Below are 17,786 nucleotides of genomic sequence, written 5' to 3' on the forward strand. Positions count from 1 at the left end.
ACCACAGGCCTTCCCAACTGGCACATCCTTTTACAGGGGCAAGGTGTCACCCACGGACACCACAGGTGATTACTGGGACAGACCCAGAACTTGCATCCTGGGTGTGCCCACCTCTTGGGTTCCCGACACCCTGCTGGCTCATGTCCTGTGAGTCCTCTGCAGCCCACAGACTCGTCGTGGGCCTGGCCTTGGCCCTCACCTGGGGGGCTGCCCATACCCTCAGGCAGGTGAGATGAAGGTAAAACCAAAGGACTGTCCACTGTGAATCGGCCTGGGTTCGCCCAGTCACAGTGGCACAGTCCCTGAAAACGCAGGACAGCACAGGCTGCAGCCCATCAGCCCCCGCAGGACCACTGCCTGCGCATCCCTGCCTGCCAGGGCCCCCACTGTTTGGCTGTGCTGACCTGTCCCCCACCCACCAGCCCTTTGAGGCAGACTCCCCAGTGTCCCCTGGACGCGGCACCCTTCTTTGCCTCAGGCTGACCCACTGTCCTCCCGTGACAATGTGGCACACGTCCCATGCTCCAGGTGTGGTGGCCCAGCTGGAGGCCCCGTGTCACCATCAGGCCTGTCTCACATGCAGTTAGGGGGACGAGGGGGAGCAGGGATGCCACTAGGAGAGGTCGTGGCCTCCTACGCAACCAGGGTTACTTCCTGTGAAGTCTCTGATGACCCTAAATGGGGCCTAAGGGGTCTCCTCGAAAAGGTGTAAGGTGACTCCTGCTACCCGGCCTCCTGCCACCTGGAAACCCTGCACGGAGCAGACGCCCTCGCTGCCCTGCTGGAACTAGGTGCCCTGGGCTGCACCCCGTCTCAGGCAGGAAGGCTCCCTGTTCAGGAGAATTTGTTTCTCTCATAAAGCATCTGGGGAGGAAGGGGGCACACTCTGAATGTGGACACTTCCTGCTGAGGCGGGATGCCCCCGGGAGGCCTGGTAATGTCCCCGCTCAGAGACACTCCCCCGTTGGCCTCAGGGTGGCAGCAAGAGGGGATCCAGACCTGTGTCACCAGCAGCACGCGGGGCTAGTTGGACATGCAGTCTGTGTTCCCCGGACCTGTCCCCAGGGACCAGGCTGTTTACAGAAGCGTGAGGCAGAGCTCCACCTGGCTCCGCCCCTTCCAGGCTCAGCCGTGAGAGGTGCAGGCCCACGGAAGTGGGAGACCTCCAAGGCCTCAGGGGAGGAGCCCTCGTGCCCTGCTGCTGGGCCTGTGAAATGGAGCCGCCATGCCGGAGAGCCGTCGGGGCTGCTCTGTGAGTCCCGCAGAGAGCATGCCAGCGCGCGCCCGGGACACCCCGCACCTAGGGCAGAGGCCCACAAGGACCGAAGACCGGCATTCGGGTACCTACTGGGCTGGTCAGAAAGTGGGTGTGGTGCTTTCTGTAAAATAAAAGGCACATTTTTCATTTTCGCCACTGGTGTCATTGATTTGTGTATTTCGAGTATGTTGGTTATCTCTCGTGTGGTATAGCATTGATTGGTTTCAGTTAACGTCTTGATTTGGTCGCTGTTGACTTCCGCTGGCCCACCGCGGTGTGTCATCCAGCGACAAGCCTCCAGCACGGAACTTCAGAAGCCACTTTCGACCTGTTCCATCAGTCACAGCACCGTCTCCACACACGGCACCAGTCTTTTTTTATGTTTCGGTTGTGTTTTTACCGTTCTTGAAATAATAAAGCACAACATGCCAAACATGTTGTGTATTTTCTTCCATCTTCAATATTAAAATGGCTACACAAAAAATTAACCAGTTTTGAGTTTTTTTTTTAAAAACGCACACTGATATAACAGCTGTCATGATACAATTTAACGCAATTGTTTTGAGTGACATTAAAGACAACTAAGCGCCACGAGGACCTTCTTGCGGAAAACCCCAAACTTTTTGGCCAGTTCAATACTTGCACGCCCACGTGCACGGCAGCCAGGAGGCAGACACAACCCAGGTGTGCATCAGCCGTCACAGTGCCCTCTGACTCTGCCGTCGAACAGGGCCACGAAAGGGGGGCAGCGTGGACCTGCGATACAACGTGGGTAACCTGGGAAACCATGCCGCTCCGTGAGAGAACGCCGACCAGAAGGCACTAGATCATAGGATTCTGCTTACGTGAAATGCCCAGAATAGCAAATCTATACACACAGAAATCAATTAGTGGCAGCTTGTACCTGGGGACAGTGGGAAGTGGGGAAGGACCGCTCACGTGGACAGGGTTTCTGCTCCGGTGACGGGTTGAGAGAATGGTGATGGTTGTGCAAGGCTGTGAAGGAGTTTACACCCTAAATTGCTCAGCGAGGACACTCCAGTGGACACTCTGGTGGCTGCCTCTGTCACTTACCTGCCCACTCCCCGTTCACCTGCCCTTTAAGAGCCCCAGTGTTGTTCCTGGTGGCACTGTGCCGAGCTCACCACTCCCTTTCCACGTCTGCCTCACTCCCAGGGATGGCTTTACCCAGGCACCATTGCACCTGCCGACATGTTGGAGACCCTTCTGGGAAAGTGTTGGCTTCCCTGGTAACGGGGGACAGACCCAGCTTACACGCTCTTCGCTGCTTCCTCCTGTCTCCGGGGGGAGTGGGATGGGTGGCATGGCAGCTGCCTTTTGTCATGAGGCTGAGGAGTCTGAGGAACAGGTTGAGAGAATCCCAGACTTGACGACGAGCTGCTGGGCCAAAGCCGGGCCCCCCACCCCGCCCCGCTGCCTAGCACCTTGTCATTCCCTGCTCCTCCAGCACAAGCCGCCTTGAGAACGTCCCGTTCCAGGTGCTGGGGCAGTGAGCAAGACCGACACGCTTCCTGCCCTCCTGTAACGTGCATTTTTGTGTCACGTGGAAAGAATGACAACACCCCTTGTCCTGGTGGCTTTTAAGTGGAGTTTCTGTTATTGGCAGCCAAACACAGTATCAACTGATACAACCCTCATTTCGATGGGCCAGAGATAGGGTGAAGGCGTTCCCAGCTGCCTACCTTGCCCTGTGAGTGTGGCCAAGAAGCCCCAGAACTGACATGTGGCCAGATACCTCTCACTTGTGCCATGGCCTTACACCATGTCCGGCAACACCATAATAGGGAAAACTGGAAATTTTGGCCAACGAACAGAGCCCCCGCCCCCCCCATCAACGGAGCGATGGCCTTCCTGCTCAATGGGAAGGTCACACCACGTTTATAGTAGAAAGCTGCGGTCACTGCAACCGCGTGACGAGGGCTTAGGGCATCAAGAAAAGCGGGGAGAGTCAGAGACAGATGAGTACATTGTGGTTCACAGTAAGGCGAGGGAAGATGGGCGTTATGTCTGCCTAGATGCTGACACAGGCTGGCGGCAGGGCTGCGGGCCACCCGCTGCTGCTGTGTGCCCCGCAGCGGTTGCCAGGTGCTGAGACTCAGCGCAACGACTGTCAGCAAAAGGAACTTGAAATGTGTACTCCCAATGGGACAGCGAAGTCGCTTTGCTTCCTACGCCCCACAACAGAGGGGTCTAAGGAAGTGTCACGCCCAGGGAGGCCCTCCTCCCGGTGGGGCAACTGTGGAACGGGTGTGAAGACAGGTCTGGGCTGGACACAGACTCAGGGACACCGCTTTCCATGGCCCATGCGGCCGAGTCCAAGATGAGACCACAGCTCCCGTGTGGAAAGGGACTCAGGGTGGGGCTCTCCCCGTTTCCTCCACGGCTGGCTCCCGGGAGAACCCAGGAGTGGCCCCGGCCCCCGGCCCCCGAGAAGCCAGCAACATCCACAGGTGAGCTACATCCACAGGTGAGCTGCAGCTCCAGATGGGCTGGTCCATGGCCTGCCTCCTGGCCCCAGCGATTGGCCAAAAGCTACCTTGTCTTCTTCAGCTGGGCCAACCATGGATTGGCATTCCTTTGCCAGTCATGATTGGGCCACATGGGCACGTGACATGTGGGCCCCGCGCCGAGCCGGAGAGGGCCGCGTGCGTCAGGCGTGGCGTGGGGCGTCGGCTCTGCGGCCGGGGGGCGGGGCCGCAGCCAAGATGGCGCCGGGGGCCAGCGCCGTGACGCCCCTTGACGACCTTCGAGGCCTGGCTGGTCCCTGTGGACTCAGTGCCCCGTTTTAAGGCCTCTGCCCCTTCAGAGCCCTGAGAGAGGTGCCGGGGCAGTTGGGGGGCCCACAAGGAGGGCAGAGGCCTCGCAAACCCGAGGGCACACAGGCGACCGGCAGAAGCAGGGAATGGAGGTAAGTTACCCCGTACACCCTGTTCCAGAAGAATCACTGTACCCCAGGTGTGGGAGCCGTCACCCCCACTCCCCCGAGCGTCCCAGGGTGAGAGGATGGGGCGGGTGGCGCCTAGGCTTTTGCCCAGAAGACGGCTTGCCGCAGCCGCCACCTGGGAAAGCGCTTCTTTCCCCACTTGGGGAACCAGCCCCTGCCTAGGGAGGGGCCACCCCTCCGCCCGGGAGTTTCTGCTCCAGCAGCGTCAGCTGGGGCAGGACCTGTGAGGTGTGTAGCTCTAGGTAGAGCGGTGCTTGGTTTCACGATGGGGCTGGGGACAAGGAGGGTCAGCGCAGGGGACAGGCAGCGCCTGGGGAGAGCCCCGGAGGCGCTAGGAAGTCCGTGTGGTTAAGTCTCTGGAAACGAGGTGGCCCCGTGGGAGGGGGCGTGGCCGCGGCGGGCGGGGCGGGGCGTGGCTGCAGCGGGTGCCAGGTCGGAGTGCCTCGGGCCTCTTGTGTGTGGGCGGAGCCCCTGCTGGGGAAAGGGCAACGCACGAGGCGGGCGGCCCTCTTGCCCTCCTGCGGTTGTCTCCCTCTCACTGGGCCAGTCTGTGGGCCAGTCTGGAGTACCAACAAGTGCCACCCCCACAAAAAGTGGGGAGATGGGAGCCAGTGATTGGGGTGAGTCCCGCTGTAGACCTGGTGGCTCAGGAAGCGTTGCAGACACAGGGGAAGAACAGTCCAGATCCCAGGAGGAGCAGGCTAGGGGGGGCCCCGAGGCGGGAACGCAGCTGGAGCAAGGCGAGCAGAGAAAAATCGTGGACAGGTGGGCGACGGTCGGAGTGCTCCGCGCGCGCTAGGCTGGGGCGGTGGCAGACGGGTCAGCGAGGCGGTTTCTCTGTCGCTGGCGCCCCGTGGTGAAGACGTGGTGGTCTGCGCCCAGGCAGCGTCCAGCTCTCTCTCTCTCTGTGGTCTCCCCCGCCCTGCCTAAAAAAACACCACCTCCGCCACCCAGCCCTCCCAGCTGCTGCCTGCCGGAAAGGGGGCTGGGCTCTTGGCGGGCCTGCTGTACGAAAGGCTGGGGGCCACGTGCTGCTCCCCAGGCGGCCTCCCCTGGCGTGTCTGTCGGCCTTTGTAGTCACATTTATAAACCCCTGCTTGGAAAGGGAGCTTTTATTTTTAGTTCGCCCAGATGGCAGACTCCAAGGCCAAGGAAGGAAGCTGCTGCTGTGCCTGCCCTTGGCGCCCTGGGCTGTTCCACTCACCTCCGCTCTTGCTCCATGGCCATGCAGCTCCCTACCTCACGTTTCCCTCGTTGGCCTGTGTCCTTGTCCACCGAGGGTGACCGTGAAGGGAGAGGAAGGGGCTGCCCAACTCTGGCTGTGGAGGGGGCCATAGAGTGTGGGAGAGAACGTGTCGGGGGTCCGAGCTGCAGTGGTAACCGCCTCGGGCTCAGGCTCCAGAGGCTGAGGGACCAGGTGTGTGTGTGTTGGGGGGGGGCCTCTGGGCAGCTCAGAGCTGTGGGAGGGAGTGGCACTACCTGGCCTGGGAGGGGCGGGCCAGCGCCACTCTGCTCTGTCGCTGAGGCCACCTTGGTCTGCAGGGTGACGTGGTCCAGGGTGAGGGAGTCGAGTTTGCCTTCTCTGAGCCCGTTTTCTCATCGGCAAAGGGGACAGTCAACTCTGACATTTAAGCTCATGGGGTTCTTGTGGGAATTAAAGTACAGGCCCAAGTCTCTGAGCCACAGGGCATGTGCCAACATTGAGTCTCTGCTCTGTGACAACCACCTGGGGACCCTGATCCAGGGAAGTTGGGCCACAAATGCTGACACCTTTCGCCCCCTGAGTTGCGTCAGTCCTGGAGTGGGACAGAGGGGAATGTGTCCTCGTCACCCAGGTGCCTCCTGGGGGTTCTTGGCCACAACCGGACTTGGGCACCAGAGTCGCAGAGTGGGCCCTGGTCCCTCACTCAGGTGAGACCCCACACTCACTGTGGACCAGGAGAGACTTGGTTTTCTCCAGTGTCAAGTGGGGCCCCACGGGCTGTCCAGCACTGGTGGTGGGGTGCTGACTGGCACCTGGCATGAGAGCACCCCACAGACTTACTGGGGTCTGCAGCCTGTACCCCTCCTGGGGCCCTGCGCCCAGAGGACAGACTGTGTGGCCTGTGCTGTGGCCACGTCCCTGAGCTCCGGGCTGTTCCCTGGCGCCCTCGGTCTGGGTTTGAAGAACATGTCTAAGTGCCTTGGCGGAGAAGACAAGGAGCGGGCAGCATCAGGATGGCTTGTCCTCTAGGGCACCGGCACAGTTGTGCGGGGCACCAGCGGCAGGTGAGTGAGTGCCGTTGCCACACTGGTGGGTGCGGCTCTGGCCGGCCTGAAGTCTGGCCGGCTGGGTCCCTGGTCTGCATCTCCCAGGGTCCAGAGGTCTGCGGCCTGCCTGTCTTGCCCAGGGGCTGTGTTCTGTGTCACCACAGGTGACAGCAACAGCATGTGGACTGGGGACCCCTGAGAGACCCCAGCATGTCTCCCAAACCACCCACTTCAGCCTCTCGGGTTATTGGCAGCACTTACTGGCCGGAACGGAAAGGTCCGCACACCCAGCGGCCCCCGGACCAGCCACAGAGGGCGCCCGATGAGCCCTGGGAGGCCCTCTGGCACGAGGCGCCCCCGCTCCCTTCAGACACGTCTGGTGGAGGAGCCCGAAGACACGCCCGCCGTGCGGCCATGGAGTCCGCCCTGCCTCTGGGGCACCGCCGCCGGCCGGGGCGCCGTGCTGGTCCCCCAGGCAGAGCGGCAGTTCCCGATGCACCTGCTGCACGCCACTCAGGGAGGCCACAGTCTCATTCTCAGCCCTGCACCCGGTGCCATGGGGGGTAGCGAGAGTGGGACTGTGGGACGTCTTGCACCGACTTGTCCTCAGAGGAAACAGTCAGTGTGTCGCCGCTTGTTTGGCTTATGATGATGGAAATAGGAGTGACCTCACTCACTAGAAACAAATATTTCACTTTTAACAAAGTGTGTAAAGGGTCAATACTGCCAACTTCCATCTGCATTACCAACAAGGACCACAGGGGAGCGACACAGCACCAGGAAGGCAGGTCCGAACGCACTGGACTCCGGGCCAGATGACCTTTCTATTTTTCCATGGAAATCCTCAAATATGTTTGTATTTTAACTAAACGAAAATGCTGAAAGTGATACAGCAGAGAGCACTTTTAATGGAAAATTAACTGATAACACAATCTTATTTCAATGTTCTTTTTTATTGTTTGACTTAAATGTGCATCTCCCAGTCTTGTGACGGGAAAGGCCCCAGAGTCGCGTCCAGGCCTCCTCAACATTGCGTTTCTCGAGTCGGCTCTGACGTGACGTCGTGCATTGATACGGGCTTCTCAGTTCAGAAAACAAGGCACTGTGACTCTCGTCCCAGCTGCATCGGTACATCGGAGATACAGTCCCCTCATTAAACATACAGCGTTTGAATACAATGTGGTTTGATGCAGACCAGGTTCGAAACACCCAAGGCACACACTTAATTTTTTTCCTTTTTTTTGTTTCTGTGTTTATTTGAAGGCTCATATTAAAGTTTCAGAATTGTTATAGACAAAGAGTTCCAGAGTAGAAGCAGTGAACAGTGACTGCTGTAATTTTACACAGAACAGTGGACACTGTGGAAGTAGAAACATGTTACAGGAAGAGGAAAACGAAATCATCGATACAGCAGGAATTAAAAATTGAAGTGGCCAGATTTGCTGAAGCCCAAGAAACAGGCGCAGACGTTCCCTAATCCCCCACAAAGTGCGGCAGTCTGTGTCCATGCAGCTGCCCTGGCCCCCCAGCCCCCATGGGACCGTCCCGTGTGTGTGCGCGTGGAGATCTACAGTCACGGACAGGCATGCCTTCCTGCTCACCGGTCACTAAAATGCGTCAGAGCACAAGTAAAAGAAAAAGTCTTTCAGTAATTCTGTTTCCTGACAAGACAAACCGATACATTCATCTAGGAGGGGTCTGTAAGGGCCATGGTGAAGTCGGGGGTGGGGGTGGCGTGGTTAAGACCTGGGGGAACCAGCGAGGCAGGAGGACTGGGAGAGAGCTCTGGGGGGCGGGAGGGGCAGGGCTCTGCCTGGGCACAGACAGGTAGTGAGTGGCTGCCGTGCACGTGGAGAATGTGCTGAAGTAGAAGAAACTGTTCGGGAACCAAGGACCGGCTTTCACTGATGAGGCCAGAGAAGAGGCCCACGGTTAAATCGCTCTTCCTGGCAGCGGGAGGGACAGCCGGTCTTCCTGGCTCACTTCTTCACCCCAAGCCTTGGTTCGTGCTTGGTACCCAGTCTGCCTTAGCTCACGTTGACCATAGAGGCTGCCCTGTTCTGCAGCGTCCATGGCCTGACAGCAAGATAGATTGTGGGTGTGGGGGGTGACCTGTACTCCAGGAGAGGGTCCAGGTCTCCCTGACACCCCTACTTCTGTCCAAAACAGGGCAGCAGCCCTCGCAGCCCTGGAACCGCAGGGCCTACGGGCGTCTGCGTCACCCCTTGCCCAGTCAGACCTGACAGCCGACAGCCCAGCTCACACACTGGGAGCCCCTCGGGGGAATGGGGCCAAGGTGGGTGAGCTCAACACAGGGAGGGGTTTGCTCTGGCCGGCTTCCTGGAGGTATAGAGGCTGCGGCGTCCAGCGACCTGCTTGAGGTTGCAGGCCCGGCAGCTGTGTGGTTCAGACAGCTGCTACTGTTTGCAATGAGAACCACGGCTGTAGTGCAATAGGGTGTTTATTCTTTACAGTAATTTGGTTGCCATACAAGAGATTCGGGATTGGGAGAAAGTGCAAATTACAAGAGCTTGTTTTTGTTTTTAATAAAGTCTGAAAAGAATAAAAGCACAAAAGTAACAGGTAATGCGAACACGTCACACAAACCATAATGTGAGACAGATTAGTTTCTAAAAACAAAGAAAAATTGGTTAATGGAAAAAAATCAGTATTTGTGGCCCACGCGCACACACAAAGTCATTGCCAGGTCATCTGGGTAATGCTTGCTCAGTGACTCAGGGAAAATCACCGTTTTATTAACTAAACACCACGAGTAACTCACTTTGTGATATGTAAGGTTCGGCAAACCAGCAGTCACGCTGTGTCGTCTCCATGCTGTGCGCACCGACCGGAAGTGTGCGCAGACCCAGGCGGGCGTCCCGGCAAGCCTGTGTAATGGACATCTTGAGCACGTTTGGTTTTGTGTACACAATGTTACAGAAACTAGGCGTGTGAAAGCAGTGTGTGCAAATTACAGTCTTTAACAAAAGTTGACCATAAAACCTGGAATAGTATTAACATAACCCTTGGGTGATCTGTCTGACTTGACATCCGAGCCACCATTAGGGGGACATGGAGCAGGGCTTGGTCCTAGCATGTCCCGAGGGGGAACAGTGGGCGGCGATCGGAACGAGCAGCTATTGCTTTCTGTAGCTAAATCGCCAAGCGGAGCAAGAGACGCTTTGGCAATGAGCGTTGCTCCTGTTGGTGAGCACAGGCTCTGACGGACGCCATCCCTCTGCTCTAAGGAGACGGGTACCAGTGAGCGGTTTCCTCGGCGCTTCCGTCCTTCGGTCCGCTGCTGCCTCGTGGTGGTATGTGGCTTCGGGTGCCTTTAGGGAGGGAGGACAGCCACTCACGCACTGGCTGCCCGAGTTCAGTAAACTGAAGCCACCAGGTTGGGACTGGACGCCCCCACCCCTCAAGCTTCCCTCCAGCCCCATCCAGCCTTTTGCCTGTGGCACTGAGCACAGAGGTGACCCCCATGGTGGGGGGAGGAGAGCAGGGCTGTGGAGGGCGGGGAGCCGAGGGAATCCTCTGTGTTGCCGCATGCAAGACCACGGCCAAGCCACCATCTGCCTCTTCGCTGAGCTAGCGGGCTGCCTGCACAGGCCGCCTCGTGTATCCTGGCTTGGACAGAAGATGGAAAATGGAAAGTGCACGGGAGGAGAGCGCCGTAGTACTCAGCGAACTTCAGGGTGGACCGGATCGTTTAAATGCAAAGATGGACCTGCAGAAGGTTTGGGGACAGAGGACGGTCCACAACTCGGATTCCAGCTCAGGGGCACATGGCTGCGGAACTTGGGTGCGTGTGTGTGCGCGCGCACGTGTGTGCAGAGAGACTGGTGCAATGCCAATTGTAGCCACTCCTGAAGGAGGGGCCGTCCTTCAGTGACAAAGTTCTAGCAAAGATGGAAAATGTAACACAGCTCTGCTGGTTCGGAGGCATCCACATAAGGTTGGTTCGAAAAGGTCATCCTTTGTAACTGCCCACAGAAGTGGTGTCGTCAGGTCACAGACGCCCCTCTCCCTTCCCAGCACTGAAGGAGCAGGAGGGCTGCTAGTAGACCAGCCGCTTTTTCTCTTAAAGTGTTGTGCTTATAAACTATCTGTACAACTAGTTAAACTTGTAGTAAAGAGAATTTAAATTGCTAAGTTTTACGTGTTCATTCTACAGCTGCTCCAGACCTAGTCAGACGCTCGAGTGTGAGCACAAAGGAAAAAAAGGAAAAAAAATCATGTTTTTATAATTAGAGATGGGCAAGGCTAGTTCTGAAATCATAATGAAAGCCCCAAACCTGATGTTTGAGTTTCTTCCAACTGTGGACGAATGTGCTGGAAGCCTGGCTGGACATTTTTCGGCCTGTGGGCAAGTGGCGACCTCCCTTGGAAATCAGAGGTATTGTCGCAGGGGCGGCGGCTCAAGGCGCCCGGCTAGGCAGGTAGGCAGGCAGGCCCGTGGCACCCAGGGACATCCCTGCCCTCTCCACGTAGCTGCTGTGCGCCCTCGCCCTGCAGCCACCTGTTCCTGACCCTGGATCCTGCTGTCCCTCTGGGTTCCCCAAAAACTTGTTGTACTGTTGAGCTGGCGGGGCTCCTGGACGCTCAGAGAGAAAGGGGAGAAGCCTGAAGTACCCTCTCCCCTGGCTCCAGGGAGCAAAGGGCGGCCTCAGCGGAGACGCTGGTTCCCCTGGCTGGGCTCCGCACTGAGCCCGCCGTGCCCTGGCCGCCCCCGCGGCAGCACCTGGCCGGCATTCACCTTGTGTCAAAGTGGATGCTCACCTGCTCTGTTCATGGCAGGACGGCAGCGCGCTTTCAATGAAAAACAAATTCTGAAAAGGCAGAGAACCCTTCTCCCAGGCCAGGGCAGTGCTCCCGGCAGAGGATGGCTGTCATCAGTGAGGGGACTTATGACCCTGGCAGTGGCGCACTGCCACCTTCCGTGGCCGGGTGTACCTCCTCCTGGGAATCATGACTCTGTGCTTTGACTAACCCCATGTGACACCGGCGTGGCCACTCTGGAAGTATGCCGACCGACTTGCAGAAAGAAAGAAAGCTGAGCAAAGCCGGGAACGACCCCGCCCCACCCCCACTGCTAGGACCCTCGCAGCCAAGGAGCTGACTCGAAGGAGCTGGCGCGAGGGGGTCTGTGAGGACAGAGGTTCTCTGCCTTCAGTCCCGAGAAGGGGCCCTGGACACACATGTCCGGGGGGGGGGGTCTCACTGCTAGCAAGTGCAGAGAGGAAAGGAGCCAGTGAGCACAGAGGGCTGTTGGGGCCGCAGCCCGTGCAGGGGCCTGCCGCGGGGCCGGGGGCTAGCTGCCCAGGAGCGGGAGGGAGGCCTCAGGAGGTATCTGGAGTACACTGGTGTCTGCCTGCAGGAGCCGGGGCCCCGAGCATGGCGACGGGCGTCTCTGGGACCTGGCCAAGTAAGGTCGCCCGCATGCTGGGAGGTGAGCCGTGAGTCCCTTTCCAGGTTAGAAAAACCCCCTCCCCTTGTCCCTTCTTGGACAGAAACAGCTCAAGAAACCCACGTAGAGAGCTGGGGACGTCCACAGCCGCTGCTCAGCCACGCCGTAAACACACTCGCGTTTCTTTGGGTACTGGGACAAACCCACGCCGTGGGGTCGGTGCTCACGGACCGTGCTTGGCCATGCAAACGTGTCAGTGTAAGCCCATCTCTACTTATAACACGAAGTCTGTGAAGGTCAAGAGCAGCCGCCCTTATCTGTCCAGCAGCTGCTTCAGAGCCCTTTCTATGTTCATTCTGTGTCCGACTCGAGTCACCCCGAGGTCTATCAGGTCTTCCTTCTGAAGGTTCGGCAAGTGGCTGCCGTCGATCTCGTTGTCCAGGAAGGTCTCTTTATGTTCCCCCAAGTTCAGACTTTCCAGCCAGTCCGCCACGTCTGGTTTAGTCCACAGGTGGACAGGTTTAGTTGTAAAAGGCTTATTTGAGATGGGCTGTTGCAGTATCGAGGGGGAGGGTGACCTGCTGCGTCCTGCTGGGTTCAAGCCGAACAGGTCCCCAGGTGGGGGTTGGCTTGGAAGGCTGAAGACCTCGGAGAGAGTGGGGGACGGGGACGCAGCGGCCGCAGAGAGTGGGGAGGGAAGAATCTCTTTGTTCACCTCTGTAGGCGAGACCACAGGGCTTGGGGCTCGTCTGGTCCCTGAGGTCCTGCTTTCATAGTCGGTGGGCCGGCTCTGCAGGGTGATGGGCTGAGAGGTCCCAGGGCGGACAGTGAAGGTGACCGTTGTGCTCCTTGTACCTGAGATGGCACTCAGGGCCTCCGGGCTCCTGGAACGGCAACAAAAGAGAGACAATCACCAGCCAGTCACAGAGCAGGTTGGCAAGATGCAGGTAGCCGAGGAGGGCGGCAGACACCCAGATCACACGAGAGTGTCCCCTAGGAGCCGCGCTGGCAGTGAGCACGCCATTGGCTATGCCAGGCCTGGGCGGGAAGACAGGAGCAGGAGGCGGAGTGAAGACACAGCAACACACACAGGCAGCCGCCCCCACTGCCCCTGACTGGGGGTGGGTCACTCTCCTGCGCTGGGGGGGGGCAGTGAGGGGCCAGAGAGGGGGCCTAGGGGCTCATGTGGGGACAGGACAGCAAGGGCAGGAGGAAGTCCTGTGCCCTGGTGGGCCCCGAGTGTGAGCGCCCTCTGAACTGCCTGTCGGGCCCTGGGCTTCCCTGCTGAAAAGGGCAGGTACAGGGAAGCCCCCGCAGGCTGCCATTTCGGTAAGGGGACAGCCCCCAGGGCTGGGGCCTCTCGGGGTTTGAAGAAACCCACAAAACCAGAGGACAGGGAGCAGTCCATCGAGTTTAGCCTGTGCTGGCCCAGCACACAGAGGGCGCTGCCCCGCACGGGCTGTGTGGCTGTGCGGCTGTGCCACAGGAGTCAGTGGGCGAGCTGGTGTGCGAGCCCCGCCTGTAGATGGCTCGGAGGCTTGCGGGCCGGACGCTCTGTCCTTCCCAGACACCTGAAAGGGAGCCTGTGTCCTTCCCACTCGGGGGTCAGAATGGGGCCAGACTCAGCTTTCGGGCGCTGGTCCCTTGCTGGCATCGGTGAGACGGCTGGCTGACCCCGAGGGGGTGGTCACTCTTAGGCCAGAGACGGGCCTGGCTGCATGCCCAGCTCTGTGGAGGTGGTCCTGTCACATACAGTGCCCCCAGTCCCCTGCTCTCCCAGAGGAGGAACGTGCCCTCGGGGCCCTGGCTCATGTCTGTCTGCCCCCAGATGGAAGGCACTGCTGCCCTAAACCACGGCCACTGCCGAGGTGGTGGGACCAGGGTGTGTCCCGTGCCTCTGGGGCTCATTCCTGTGGATGTGGACCGGCCACCTCTCCCTGTCTGAAAGGAGTTGCCCGTCCATGGGCCCCGGTTCAGGGGTCTGGGCTGCAGGTGCACGTTCAAGTTCCGGCTCTGCCACACTCCGCACAGGCACGTTGCAGCCCAGAGTCTTATGTCCCTGTGGACACGACGGCCCCTCTCCCTCCTACGAGGGGAGAAGGTGGGTGGGTGCCGTGGAGGGCAGGACGGGCTGCACAGGGCCACCTTGACCGGCGCCGGGTGTGCAGGAGCCATGGCGTCTGCTGGAAAGGGCGGGGGATGGGAGGAGGGGCCGTGTGAGTCAACGGCAGGGGCTAGAGCAGGGTCCGGTCTGCCTGTGCATTGCCTGCTGGGTCTGCTGCGGCTGCTGTCGGGGCTTCAGATCGCCCAGCAGTCAACGCAGGTGCCGCTGTGCCTCGTGATGGCCTCCCACTCGACGGTGGCCCCTGTCACGTCAGGCGGGGTGTTCTGTGTGTGGGAGCAGCAACAGGGCTGAAGAGGGACCTGTGCCAGGACTCAGGCTCTGGTCTGGTCCCAAGGAGAAGTGTCTCTGCGGCAGGTGACCACCCTGGGCCAGGGACACCCACCCACCTGCAGGGCCGGGTGGCCAGGCTGACACCTGTCACAGATAAGAGCCCTGGCTGGGGCCGGCGGCCTGGTCATGCTTGTGTGGTGGCAGCCCCGGCGAGGCTCTCCTCTGCCAGGCCCAGGTCCTCCGAGCCCAGAGCTAGGGGCTCCCTTGCTGGAAGAGGGGGGCTGCCCCCAGGTCAAGGCCCAAGCTCTTGTGAGAGGTGGGCTGTGGACAGAGAGGAGAGGGGACCTGCCGCCAGGTGGCTGGGTAGGGCTGGTGGGGGTGCTGTGAAGACCCCCGTCTGCCTCTGTGGGGGGACAGGTCTGCGGGGGGCCTGCTCTACTCTGATGCAGTGGAGCTCAGGGGGGCAATGAAGCCTGCTCCATCCAGAGGTGGTCAGTCAGGGCCCAGGCCCAGTGGAGAAGAGAGGATTTTGGGGACTGGGCAGACACCCTATAAAGGCGCATCTGCTTGGGTGAGCAGTGCCTGGAGAGACCCTCGGGTGGCCTTTCTCTGATGGTGGCCCTGCACAGCAATCCCTCAGCATGACGGCACCAGCCTCAGCATGGACAGCGCGTGGCCGAGAACAGCTCTGAGCCAGAGGACAGGCATCAGCGCCACTCTCGCTGGGGCACTGGCCCGCCCGTGCCTGGGGGCGGGGGTGTCGTTAGCAGCAGAGAGGGGCCCCCAGAGATGTGGGGGGCAGCGAGGAGAGGCAGCACACAGCAGAGGCAGGTGAGCGCCTGCACTCGGCACTTACTTCCGTTCAGCATGACCCTCTTCTGTGAACGCGCGTCATGGGAGCAAATGAAAATGACAGAGTGGAAGGGCTTGAGACAGCACTGCAAAATTAAGTACAGTTTAGAGAGACGCCTGTTTCGGTGGACGAGACACTGGCCAAGGAGCTGCCCGCCGGCCCCTTCCCAGTCAAGGAGGGAGGCAGGGCAGGTAGTCCCCGCACGGCCCAGGCGGGGGACCCGTGTGGGGTGAGGGTCGCCTGGGGCCAAGCCACCCTTGTGGTCTGCAGCTCAGGAAGGGTGTGTCACACCTCGGGGGGGGGGGGGAGAGGTTCCCAAAGTGTGGGTGCTTNTGCAGCTCAGGAAGGGTGTGTCACATCTCGGGGGGGGGGGGAGAGGTTCCCAAAGTGTGGGTGCTTTGCTTGCCCTCTGTAACTCGTGTCAAGAGCCCGGCAGCTGCTCGGGGCCAGGGGAGCGTCGCCAGGGGAGAGGGTTGTGAGTCTGCAGAGCAGAGCGGGCCTGCCCTCTGCCTTGGCTGCTCAATTCACTCTGGTTCATTGCACGGACGCTCTCCACTGTGTCCTCTGGCTGCCAAGACTGCTAGGTTGCTAGGCAACCCCAGGGTTCCTGGGTGGCTCACACAGGAACCTGCTGCCCTGATTTCAAACAGACACACACAGTCACGCACACACCCTCTGTTCATTGGCACAATTGGTCCTGCCTTTCAAACCTAGTGCGTGTGGAAACGTGAGGGTGAAAACAAAAACGGAGGGCTTCTTGGCACACAGATGCCTTACCAACCCATCAGTGCCCCGGTGGCCGGGGTGTGGGGGGGCAGTTCAGGTGGCCTCCCTTTTGCTTGTACAGACTCATTTGGCCTTGACCGGTGACCAAATGCAGTCATGACGGCGCAACAGCTTGTTGTCCCCCTCGGAGCAGAGCTAGCGGTGCACCCGTCAGCACAAGGCTCTCCCCTGCCTACCCCGTCCGACCCTGCACCTCAGTGAGTGCAGGGCTTCTCGGACACGCCCCTACCTTTCCTGCACGAAAGAGGGGCTTATTTCCAAACTGCTCTCTTGCTGAATTACTCTCTGTACAGCGTGTCGAGAGGTGGGGCACTAACAGACGCCAGCGGGGAGGGGTACTACGTCATCAGCCCGTCTGCCTAAGGCCTGCGGGCACTGCGGTATGTCCTCCATCCCTGTTCTGTGTCTCTGGGCTTTTGTTTGTGGCTCAGTCCTCCTAGCCGCCACGGGCTCTGAGCACCTCAAGGGGGCTCAGTCTGTTTGTAGCCCCCAGGGCCTGGCTGTGGCGGGCGTTCAGGGGGCCATGGTGGACGGCTTGGACGAGCAGGTATAAAGGGCTGCCGCCGGTGGGAAGTGCCTCCTAGACACCCGTCTGCGAGAAGATACAGAGAAAGTGAACTGGACGGCCCCCCAGCTGCCATCTGCCTGGCCCTCCGCAGCTCCCCACTGGACGCCACCTGCATGTTGCAGTGTGCCTCAGACGACAGAGCCAAAGTGACAGGCGCGGTGACAGAACCCATGCGGCAGCCTTGCCCAGCAGCCAGTTCTGAAGTCTGCACTCTGGGACCAGCTGGGCAGAGGTCACTTTCTTAACATCCCAAATACCCAAGTTAGGACTTCCGCCAAGATGGAAGTGTAGGTGGAAACACTGTGCCTTCTCCCACAACCAAGTTTGAATACAACAAAGGTTTGGTGAACAAAGACGCAGCCAAAGAACAGAAAGTTGGACCATACGGAAGTCAGACAACAACCAAATACCCCAGTTAGCGTATTTCGACAGGGAGAGGCCCTCGGGGCTGTACTGCAGACAGAGGGCGCACAGCTAGTGGCTCTGGCCCGCGGGGGCGCCTCGGGAGGGTGCCCGGGGGCAGGAGAGTGACTTTCCTGATGACTGGCCTGTGCCCAAGCCTCTGGGCAGGCCAAACCATCTTGGGGCCACCAGGACCGGGGACCCGTGGGGTCAGCTCCTCCCTCATGCCCACCTGTGCCTCTGAGCTGAGAGCCACTCCTGAGTCAGCTCGGACTCCCTGGGAAGAAAGAGCTAGGTGATACAGAGGGGCTGCTGGGGGGCCCAGCAGACACCGCCCCACCCCGGACAGGAGGAGCCAAGGGGGACCCCATGGCTCGCCATCCCTGCTCTGTCCCTCCCAATAGGGAGCGTGAAGCTGCTTACAGCTTCCACGGCATGCGGACACAACACGCACCTGTCAGCTTTGACAGCGGCGCCTCGTGTCCTGGGTTGCGGCCCCTTCGGTTGCGTCGAAGCGGGCAAGTCAGGCAGACTGCCATGTCTGGGGGCTCCCGGCTCATCTCTGGAGTGCGGCCCTGGTCACGCGCCCAGCCCCGGGGCAGCCTGCTCGAGTGCGGCTGGACGGAGGCTGAGGCATCTCGGTGCCAGGCTGTGCCGATGCCCTTGGTGGTGGCCTGCGCGCAGAGTGCAGCCCAGAGTCCCCACGCCACAGGCGCTCCAGAACCTGGCCCTAACACCCGCCAGGCCAGGGTCCTCAGCAAGGAGGCGCTCCTGGGCCTGCACCCCTCAGTCCCTGCGCCTGGGTTTCTATGCCACTGGCTCCTCCCGGTTCCAGGTCAGGTCAGGTGTCACTGAAGGACGGTCCCTTTTCAGAACACGGCCAGCCCCACCTGTCCTTG

General features: G+C 59.9%; 1 protein-coding gene across 6 annotated transcripts in view; it reads right to left on the reverse strand.

Moving 5' to 3' along the window:
- Positions 1 to 8,918: 8,918 nt before the first annotated feature.
- The window catches only part of SHANK2 (SH3 and multiple ankyrin repeat domains 2), a 285,739-nt gene continuing 276,871 nt past the window's right edge, over positions 8,919 to 17,786 (reverse strand). For all 6 annotated transcript variants that reach the window (XM_037062593.1, XM_037062592.1, XM_037062594.1 and 3 more), the window contains one exon: positions 8,919 to 12,767. In XM_037062593.1, the coding sequence (XP_036918488.1) occupies positions 12,197 to 12,767 (571 nt within the window). In that variant the 3' untranslated portion in view covers positions 8,919 to 12,196. The remainder of the gene's footprint in view (positions 12,768 to 17,786) is intronic.

The sequence above is a fragment of the Sturnira hondurensis genome, unplaced genomic scaffold, assembly GCF_014824575.4.
Source record: "Sturnira hondurensis isolate 20B ecotype Veracruz unplaced genomic scaffold, ASM1482457v3 Scaffold0014099, whole genome shotgun sequence".
Taxonomy (NCBI): Eukaryota; Metazoa; Chordata; class Mammalia; order Chiroptera; family Phyllostomidae; genus Sturnira; species Sturnira hondurensis.